At 38.4% G+C, this 11,098-nt stretch overlaps 1 protein-coding gene across 4 annotated transcripts; it reads right to left on the reverse strand.

Moving 5' to 3' along the window:
* Nucleotides 1-1,644: 1,644 nt before the first annotated feature.
* LOC149842819 (protein DEHYDRATION-INDUCED 19-like) lies at nucleotides 1,645-10,130 on the reverse strand. Of its 4 annotated transcripts, XR_016430816.1 has the most exons (6): nucleotides 9,800-10,130; nucleotides 9,528-9,676; nucleotides 7,860-7,952; nucleotides 7,169-7,235; nucleotides 4,747-5,003; nucleotides 1,645-2,030 (listed from the first exon to the last, which is right to left on the reverse strand). XR_016430816.1 is itself a non-coding variant. In XM_089999459.1 (5 exons), the coding sequence occupies exons 1-5, from the start codon at nucleotides 9,870-9,872 to the stop codon at nucleotides 1,928-1,930; spliced, it is 666 nt and encodes a 221-aa protein (XP_089855585.1). In that variant the 5' UTR covers nucleotides 9,873-10,130; the 3' UTR covers nucleotides 1,645-1,927. The 4 variants fall into 4 exon arrangements, 3 of the variants coding, with proteins under 3 accessions (XP_089855585.1, XP_089855584.1, XP_089855586.1); XM_089999459.1 differs by lacking the exon at nucleotides 7,169-7,235 and having other exon boundaries at nucleotides 4,747-5,007; nucleotides 7,873-7,952; XM_089999458.1 differs by lacking the exon at nucleotides 7,169-7,235.
* Nucleotides 10,131-11,098: the final 968 nt, after the last annotated feature.

Here is an 11,098-nt window from a genome sequence, read left to right on the forward strand (position 1 = left end):
TTTTATTCCTGGCATCGTCCAGTGCCTGCACTGAAGAAGTTTTAAGATATCAAAAAATTTTGTAAAGAAAAAGGAATGACTGGTTTTGCCAGGGACAGACACCTCGATCTTGAAAGTAGCGCAGGGAATTGAAATCATATCTTTTTTTTTTGAAAGATGGGAGTTGAAATCATATCGTGTTTTATATTTGAATGAATAAAAGCTAATCGGCTCCCTTTGTTTTTTCCCATACTCCATCACATGCTTTGATCAAGGGGAGGTTGCGTTTGTTTTGTTTCCTTCCTGGTTGTGTTGATGGAGGGTGTAATAGCTATCATGCTTTTCCCCATTACTCTTAGTGGTGATGTATTGCACTTGCATCCTTAACAAGAGATTTAGATAAACAGTTTTGTTGGTGATGAAAGGAAATAGCCGACTTAAGTGAAGATTATATACAACTTTTTTCAGGTTAACAACCATATTTTCTTTGCGCCATTACGTTTTTATTCTTGACATTGGATATCTGGGAATCAAGCTAAAAAGCACTCGAGCCAGGGGCTAAGTGCCATGATTTGATAGAAGACTGAAGGGGCACTTTTTTCACCCCCAAAATATGGGGAAGAGATATGAAAGAGTGAAACTAATTTGCCCACGTTGTTTCATGGGAAACCCCAAGTTTCATATGAAAACAGAAGCAATTTCCCACGGAAAGGGCTGTTCTGCTTGACCTCCCCTCAGTGTAACAAATGTCCTTACAAGGATTCTCCATTCGTGTATCAGTTATTAAATAAATTGGGAAACAGGATATGAGGCATCTGGTGTCCCATGTTTTTTTTTAAAAGGCAAGCTGGGTTAGGCAGACCCCCACCAGTTATTATTCAACGTACCACTGGGGTTTGAATCTGCAACGTCCCACCACAAGGAGACGTGACAGGTACTGGTGTCCCATGTTTTGGTGTGAGAATGATAGGAGCTGATGGTTGGTATTACATCTATATAACCAGCTTGGTCAATGTATCTTGGTGTCTAAATGCTTAGGCATCTACCGAAGAGAATGGGGGTTTAGCGACCAACTTGGTGGTGATCCGTTTGTGGTAGCTTTGTGTAGGAATATGGAGTTGAAAACTCGGTTATACTTGGAATTTCTTTGTTTATGCTTTACAATGCTATAATTTGGCGTATTCTTTTTCAGTTCTTTTTTTTTTTTTGGCTGTGTTGAGAAGAGCGTTACCGATGTTTTGCTTAGCACGTATGAAATGAAAAATATGTATAAATATATACATATGAGGGGACCGTCCAACCAAAGGTTCAAAATCTACAACCAACAACGGACTGCTCCCCTTCTCCAATGCTTGAGCATCACATCGATCGACCTCATCTTTTAATTTTTCTTTTATTTTTCTGTTTTTGTTCACTTTTCCTTGAACCAAAGAACTATCTGCAATATGAATTAGCAATTACGATTTGAAGACCGCATGATGCAAGTCATCCGGATCGTAGCTATAGGTACAATCAATCGATAGAGTCTACTCCACTCTAATTCTGTATTTCGTTAAATCATTATGTGTACTGTTCTTCACAATAACTGACTGACAATTAACCAAAGAGAAACATCAAGATCCCGATGTGATACATAAAACACAAATCTCAACATAGCGGGGTGCATTTTCATTAGAACTAACTGCTTCCATTTAAACAAGCTGTTTCGGTTCAAGTCTATGGAAAGGAAATATTACACATACCTGCCCTAATCTATCAACAGTGCATTATATAATATAATACCAACCCACAACACCGCTTACCACATATGAAGAAGATGATGGGTCCCCACTCTGGCTCAAAGCAAGCAAACAAGCCAATCCCTTCACCGATTCACCACTGTTGTTTCCAGGCTCTGGGGAAACACGTCCAACCAGAGGAGAGTGACTGACATGTGGATTTGAATCCTTCATAACGTGTCCTCAAAAATGGTTGAGAGCAAAAGCTCCTGCACAAAGCTGCATCTACGAGCCCTCTCCTCTTGGTCCTTGTCTGATACAGGTGGTTCATTACTGAAATCATATATTTTCATAGGTCAGACTAACATATTGATGATGAAATCATACAAAAGGAGAAAAGTAAACAGAAAATATGTACGTGATATTGCATTGAATTGTTGTGAATTTTTGCTCAATGGCTAATTGGCGACCCAAAAAAATGTGAAGGCAAAGTTTATAATGCTGTTTAACTTACAAAACGGGAACAAACAAGATGAGTTATTATTATGACATGCTTTATATGAAACACTGCTTGGCACAAAGAGAGTGGCAGGAGCAATGAAGATCCAAACTTCACTAGAGGTCACCTTGGATGCATGTAGATTTAGCAACATCCTTTCATACACAATGGGGTACACGATTAATGCATAAAAAGGGACTATCATCTGCATTGAAGGTTAGCGGTCATGACCGTAATTACCAGGTTCTCTATCTCTGCTAGAACTCAAACCACGTTCCAACATACACCAGCTTACTGGGGATATTTTAGCTCATGTAATCTGAGAAAGTGATTAACTATGAGCATGACCACACAAACTATGGTCAATACCAATGAGGTGATGAGCTCCAGGTGTGGAACATGCTAACTCAGTGACCAAAATGCGATGTTGGATGATTGAACATAACCCCATCAGAGGTCTAAAGGTGCTTCCATCAAGACCACATAAATAATGGTACCAATAGAACGGGTGGTAAATGGTGGAAATGGTCCCACACTCCAAAGAGAAGCAAGCTACAACGTTGACCTCCTATCAAACTTGATAATGCCATCGCAAGCTAACAAGATTAACACCACCTCCAACGAGACACACAGAACATGCATGCACAAAGAAGGAAAAGCTAGGGCATAGCATTGGGATGGTTAGAACTTAGAAGCTGAAGGAGGCTTGTACCAAATACCATGACCCAATACTGATTTTGTGGTGCTCCCATTCCCTATGCATTTTTTAGCTTTACCCTAACAGCATGATCCCTGCTACATTGAATGAAATCCCACTCATATTAAATCTTCAAGGTTCTCCCTAAGAGAAAATTTGCCACTAAACACTCTGGCAGACATAAATGGTTACCTGCCTGAAGGTGAAATCAGAAGTATAGGTGAGTGTCACTCTCACTGTTTACATAGTGCATTGAATAAAATAACGGCAACTCATACAGTAAGGTTTGAATTACAGCAGGGTCTTTCCCCAGCTTGACTATCCCCCAACCAAAAGAAGAAGGAAACAAAAAGTACTACTATCCATTACATGCTGCCAATTGCGCTTCTTTATGCTCTCTTGTAACAAATGTGACAATTATACTATCACAAATATTGTATATCAAACACACTATTATCATTATAAAATGCCATCATCAGCATATCTGTCAGACCATCAATGTGCTCATGGTTGGCATAGCTCAATTTGATGCAAAAACTGTTTCTCTTTAAGATAATTTCTTATAGAGAGCATTGCAAGGTATGTTAACACACCATAACCATTTCAAATTCTATTTAATGAAGGCATGCACATTAGATCCACCTATCAAACACACACACGTGTCCCTGTGCCCTACATTTGTAAAATCACTGTAACTCCATCACATTCCAAACAAGGGCACGATGGTCTCACACACATAAACATGCTCTCTCTCTCTCTCTACATGTAGGTGACATGTATTTCTGAATCATCCAACAACTGTTCATTAATAACTGGCATAATATCACTGCCATTTACCAGACACTGCTACACAATGGTTACAGTCAAACCACAACCTAGTAACCTACATTACAGGCATCCACCCAAAAGGGAATAGAGATGCTTCTAACCTATTTCACATGGACAGTTAAAAACATGACTTGCAAACTTGGTGGCTTGACCTGCTATCCGTTATTTGTCCAGGATTTATTATTGTTACTTTGACTGACCACTATTTATGAGAAACTCCTATTTTTATGTCAACTTTTACCTTCAATATCAGTTTCTCAGACAATCTGTGAACAGTTTACTTGTTTCAAAGTGTCAAACATCCACCGCTTGGCCTAATTATTTGGCATAATGAAATCAGATATTCTCATTTGAAACTAAGATCTGGTGTCAAGTTCAGAATATAGTTGTAGATCTTCTATTAGAAGCAAATGCCCATATACGCATAAAACCCTACAATCAGCTTAGAAGAAGGACAATGGCTTCCATGCCTAAAGACAAACCTAGATGATCATCGTATAAGACTTAGGAATTGTATGTTGCTTATACTTTCCGTTAACAAAAGAATTGACAAAGGTCTCAACACAGGTCTAATTTTACCCAGAAAAGAAAGAGCACAAGAAGTTTGTATTTCATCAAAGAAAGGGAGGAGGTGAACATAGGGCCAGACCTGGCATGATATTCATTTAGGGCATGTTTGGTAACGTCTCATGAGGTTCAGATTCTCATACAAATGGGAGAGTGAATCTCATTTGCACAAGCAACCAAACATCAGAAAGTGAGCTACAAGAAACGGACTCTCATTTGCCTCATTTTCTAATTTATATGAGATTCAGAATCACATGAGGCCTCATGTAATTCTGAATCCTATGACTCCAAATCATATTTGATTCGAAGTCATATGGCACCCAACAAAACCAAACGTAGCCTTAATGAGTAGGCAAATCATTCTGATTTTAGGGGACATGCCAGGTATCATGGCCTACTCACTGCAAAAGCTCTGCTGATGGAAAATACAATGATCTAGAACAGTCAAATGGGCATACCTTTCTGTCACTTTCTCATCTATGGGGTTTTTATCGGAAATCCCATCATCTGGTGAATGAGACTCTGGTTTTGCTGGAGCATCAACCATAGGCATACTGTAAATGAATGACGACAACAAAGGGTCGGGCGCTGTATTGGATGAAGCAACCGGATAAGATGAAGAAGCAAACAGCGACTGGAGGTGCCCTTCTCGCAGTTCCTTGCTCAATTTTGAAAGTGTAGAATGAGAGGATCCTTTTCGGAATCTTCTTCTTCGCTGCATTTGAACTTCCAGTCAAGGAACACAGGAATTACAGTAGACATTTTTATTAACATCAGCAACTACTTGAAAACCACAGGCTACTGAAATGGTAACATGCTTTAAGAATTTTCATAAAATGTTAAAAAACCAAATTCAGGTCAAACATTAAGCGAAATAAATAAAGAAAAGATCCCACAGAAAGGCAACCACCTTGACACTTGACAATGACAATACCAATTCAAAATTAGGGCAACTGTTTGGGTGTCATTTTTCAAAACTTTTTTATGATCTGTTCATAATTATATCTCTTAAAGCCGTGTCTGTCATTTTATCTATTAAATGGTGTTTGGATGACACTTTGATGAATTTTGCCTTCTTTCCTGCTTTCTGTAAACCATCATTTACAGCTACCATCATCATCATCATTGCAGCCATGACTTATGCAAATTTCATCAACTACCACCATTCACTTGCAATCATCATCATTATCAATTTCAACAACTTTTAGTTGTTTTGATGTGAGATGGAAAAGGGTAGATGAGAAAGCCACACACCTCAAAACATAGGAAGAGGGTTTTCCACTCATGGGCACCTCAAAGCATACATATATGATTGCTTTAATAATCACCATGGACACAAGGGATGACATCTGTTAATTTTCTGGATCTTTTCAAATGCAGTCCACAGGGATGATAGTTTCCATGCTGAACCATAAAAAACTGAGCGATTGATTTCATGGAGAGAGAGAGAGAGGATTCTCCAGCCGTGCGTATCCAGGTACCGTGGGAGAAGGATGGTGAATGGACGAAGGGGGAGAGGTCGGGAGGAGAAGCCTGGAATTTACAGTTTAGAAACGAGGCCATGAAAAAATGGCTTTTGTTTTTCCATAAATTGTTTCGATGCTCAACATAATGTTTTGAAAAAATCAATTTGAGAGCTTTTGTCATCCAAACACAATTTCCCAATATTATTTTTACTAAATGAAGTGTTAATGCCTTAGTTGTCAAAAGCGCTAGTTGGAGCCTAGGTGAAAGACCCCTAAAAGAACTAGTTGGGGCCTAGTCGGACTAGGAGGGACCAAAAAAGATAAAACATAAAGAAAAGCAAAAATAATACAATAAATAGTAAATTCAGCAAAAACATATGATTGTAATTATGAATGGAGTATAAGTGTGTAATTCAGTGTAACATACTGTAAACTTCGTAAAATTGCATGACCATATATATATATATATATGTGTGTGTGTGTGTGTGTGTGTGTGAAATACGGGCATACATGTAAAGAACAGAAATAAAAAAAGAAGAAAAGGAAGAAAAAGAAGGAAAAAAGAAAAAAGGTGGAAAAAGGAACAAAAAGAAGAAAAGGAAGAAAAAGAAGGAAAAAAGAAAAAAGGTGGAAAAAGGAACAAAAAGAAAAAGAAGAAGAAGAAGAAGAGGAAGAAAAAAGAAGAGGGTGGAGGGGCGAGAGGAGGACGAAGAAGAAAAAAGAAAAAAGAAAAATAAAAAGAAAAGAAAAAAAGAAAAGGGACAAAGAAGGAAAAAAGGAAAGGGGAAAAAGGAAGGAAAAGAAAAAGGATAAAAAGGAAGAGAAAGAAAAAGAGGAGGAAGAAGAAAAGGAGAAGAAAAAAAGAAAAAATAAGAAGGGGGAAAAAAGGGAAAGAAGAAGGAAAAGAAGAAAAAGAAACATTTGGGATGGGAAGAAGAAGAAATAAAGGAAGAAAGAGAAAAAAGAAAACGCAATCATGTCCCAGCGGCCTTGGCGGGGATAGCCTAGGTGCTGCCTAGGCGGTAAAACAGGGCCCTACCGCCAAAACTCATAAGCATAGGCGATGGCCTTATGCCTAGCCCACCTAGGCACAACTTTTGACAACTAAGGCTGATGCTCAAATGAGCGTCACCCAAACACCCCTGAGATGTTGTCATACTATCTCAATTGCCTATAAGTTAAACTCAGTGGAAAGCAAAATGGAAAACTTTAGTCTTGCTGACAAGATGATTAAAGTATTTTCACACCCTTGTACTCCATTATCTGTGTCTGTGAGAAGTCTGTTACTTGATACTATACAAAAGACCTCTTCTGCCCAATAAGTACTGACCGAACAACTGCAACTAACTCCGATATCCCGCCAAAATATCATTAGACATAAAAGTGCAGAAGATCAGGTATTGCCCAGACCTACCTAACCACAACCTCAACCATGATGAGTATTGTACATGGAAACTCCTCACCAATCCAAAAACAAAAACCTATTGAAATTAAAGATACATTAAAATCACAAAAAATCAATTAAGAGTGTGATATATTGAAAATATGCAAGAAAATTTTACTGCAATTTTATCAGAACTTTCTCGTTTGGTCTTGCTGATCCTTGTGACTATGATGGGTAGTCAATACAGCAACAACATATTTCACAAATTGCACAGTTTTGTGTCTTAAAATCGAAGGGAAAGCAGAAAAGAAGATGAATAACCTCAACTGTACCCCACAAAGAATAGACTTAAGAATCAGCTAATATCCCTTCTTTTGTATCACTTCCAAGTTCCAAGTCATAGGCTGGCCGCAAGCATCATCATCCACAAAGTGAATGGTTAGAATAGAATAGCCATGCTTGACCCAAACATACATTTCAATTCTCTTTGACTATTACACTTTGTGAAAGTAAATACTTGACAGTCTGATTGGCCATTAGAATAGTTTAAATACTTCTCGAACTTCAAAAGTTGACATTCCATATAAAAATCAATCACAGAAAAAATACATGTTGAAGTGATATTTAAGAAGATGCAAATAATTCATTAGAGGAAAAGAAATATCCTAAAAACATGTCCGCCAATTTATGCAATACAACGTAAAAATCCATGTAATCCTACTTGAGAGAAGGATATCTTAAAGAAGTGCCCATGCTGCATAGTGATATGCCCGACCAAATCCATCCCTACCCTAGTTCCACACACAGGGCATACCTATGAAAACAGAAGAAACAATCAGGTTAGAGCAGGAAAGTAACTAATAACAATGTTGTCAGTATCGCTATCGGCCATGAATAGTTTGGCCACCCATCCAGCTGTATTGGCCGATACCGATACTTAAGTGAATCATTCTGTATCGGTTGGAAAATAATAAAAAATATTAACCATTGTGTGACACGTTTACGGTGGTTTGGAAATATTAACCATAAAAAATGAGTGTAGCTGAGATGCGGATGCTTAGATGGATGTGTGGAAATAAAAGATAAGATTCGGAACGAAGAGATACGTAAGAAGGTAGGTGTTGCACCCATTGAAAATAAGATGCGAGAGAATCGTTTACGGTGGTTTGGACATATTCGGCGAAGGCCTAATGATGCTCCAGTTAGAAGGTTGGAGAAATGGGAAAATATATTAGTTAAAAGAGGTCGGGGTAGGCCTAGGAAGACTTGGATGGAGATGATAGGAAAGGATATGAATGCTTTGAACCTCACCGAGGACATGGCGTTGGATAGAAATGATTGGAGGAAAAGGATTCATGTGGAAGACCCAAAATGAATTTCTTTTTTGGTTCATATCGCTGACCCCAATTGTTTTGGGATGAAGGCGTAGTTGTTGTTGTTGTTGTGACACGTGTTAAAACCATTAAAATAATATTCAAAATTAATTTTTAGTCTCACCGATACTGATAACATTGGTTATAACAAAAATAACAAAGACAACAGCACAATTACCACAGGAACTGAAAAGGTTCTCTGTGCAGTTTTTTCCTCACATTTAGAAGGATTTTCATAAACAAAGGCATGATTTTGCATATACAATCCTCTGATTTATTCAGTCAAACTGCTATTAAGATTACAGGTAACTAATCACAGTTCAAGAATGCTAGAATTCAAAATACATTAAATCTCCCCTATGTAAAATTGTAAAATAGAAGCATGAATGTGTTCACGTTCCTGGAAACCCATGTCCAATACTGTAGGTTCAGATTCTATAAAAACTATACATGAATTTCATACAAGAATCAGAGGCAAACACCACTCACAAACAAATTTTCTTCACGACTCCTTGAACAACAAGAGATGACACAACAAGAGAGTGCCCAATAAAGTTCTAAACATAAAGGTGAAAAAATGCCAAAATGGACCACCCAACATCTATAGCACATAAGAGAACTATTGACGATAAAGCGCACGACATATATGGCTGCCAGGACGAACCTCCCAAACCAGAACCTACTCTAAAGCCCATAGCCCATATACTAAAACATTAGTGAGAATAATCAGGATCATTGTCATCAACACTTCATTAACCATCAAGAACTAAATCAAACTACAATATGCAAACGCACGGCTCTACTTGAACAATAGATTCATCCAATTGCAACGAAAACACCAATCCAATCCATAAAAATCCACAAATCCTAAACCTGGATCGTTTAGGAACTAACGCAGCAATCCCAACAGAAAAAGAGAAACCACATAATGAACAACAAAGGGCACGGAAATCCCATCGATCATTTACCAAAAACACAAAAAACGGAGGATTTCCTCAGAGGGAATGAAAAGCTACCGCATTTTTAGCCTCAACGGAATGCTCATCATCTATGTGACAACAGAGACCTACGATATCGAAATCCTCTGAACAAAACGGACACGGGAATTCGGCACGCAGATCCTCTTCCCCATCGAAATCATCAAAGCTCAACTGAAGATCTGCACCTGAAACATCCATTAAAAAAACAATAAACCCTCCAAATCAAATCAAAACCCCTAACCAAAAATCACACAAAGTATCAAAAAAAGCTCCAAAAACCATGAAAAGGGAGAGGGGGGGAATCGGACCGGAACGGATTTGAAGGGCAGATTGGTGGCGCTTGGAAGCGGAAAAGAGAGCGGCCCACGAATCGGAATCCATGGATCAGATATCCACCCTCTCCCCCAAACAATTCGAAACCCTAATTTCCTCCAACAGCCCCCACGAATACCAGAAAATTGGCGAGAGCAGAAACGCCGACGACGATCAGAACGCGTTTCTCCCAAACAATTGATCTTCGGAAACTCACGAGAAGAGATCAGTGCCCACGAAACCCTAAAATTCGGGGGAGTCGAACGAAATTGGGACAGGGATGGTCTCTCTCTCTTCCCAACCAATATCAGCGCCACACACTGTCCTGTCGGTGCTGGAATACTTTTTTTTTTATATATTTTCTGGTTGCCAACGGAATGACCCTACATTGCTCAAAAATTTCAAGGATGGCCTTCTTATTCAATTATTCTGGCTTTTACGAGAATGAATTAAATTAAAATAGTAATTAACCCAAAGGGTTTAGTGTAGTTGGACCGGGCTTCGGCTGTCGGACAGGCAGTCAGAGTTCAACTCCCGCGAGCGGTAACCCCTTGCTCAACATAAGCCCTCGAGTTGGGGTACTAGCCCTAGCGTTTTCTAAGTCAGACTCGGGTTTATTTAGATTAAATAAGAAAAAATAAAATCATCATTAATTAAATATAAATAGCAAGTTCTTATTTAGCCCATAAGGGCTTGGCTCGTTTGGTAAAGGCAAGTTGTGAACCTCACCAAGTTTAGAGAAAGTCACGAGTTTGAAGCCCCTAAGGGCATCCCTTACCGCAAGGTCGAAGCTGGATGTACTCCTTGAGTAAGGTGATTACAAGCTAGAGAATTTGGTATGTTGCTTGTGCTTAAGTATGGCTATTGGCTAAGCATCTAGTGTTATTAATGTGCCAAGATTTGAAATTGTTCATGTTGGCCTAGATTGTATAAATGTCGAGGCTGAGATAGATAAAAAGAGGAAGAGGATTTGATGGCTTGCTTCCACGGTGTTTTTTTGTTTATGCAAAAATATATCTTTAGTAGAGACCCTTGTGCTTTTATAAATTACTCTTCTTGCTATTGTCATCAACAAAGAAAAAATAGAAAATTTATCATAAATTATGGATAACTTACCCCTCTTCAATAACTACTCCCACTATCACTGCACACTAAGGGTCCACTACCATTGTAGTTATTGGATTTTTTATGAGACCCAATGACTAACTCTAGTTTCAATACCTAGATCCAATATTTCTCACTTGGTTATAGGGGCAAAAAATTATATTATATTATAATTTGTGCATCATGTATTA

Source organism: Nuphar pumila, chromosome 3 (genome assembly GCF_984573655.1).
Source record: "Nuphar pumila chromosome 3, dmNupPumi1.hap1.1, whole genome shotgun sequence".
NCBI lineage: Eukaryota > Viridiplantae > Streptophyta > Magnoliopsida > Nymphaeales > Nymphaeaceae > Nuphar > Nuphar pumila.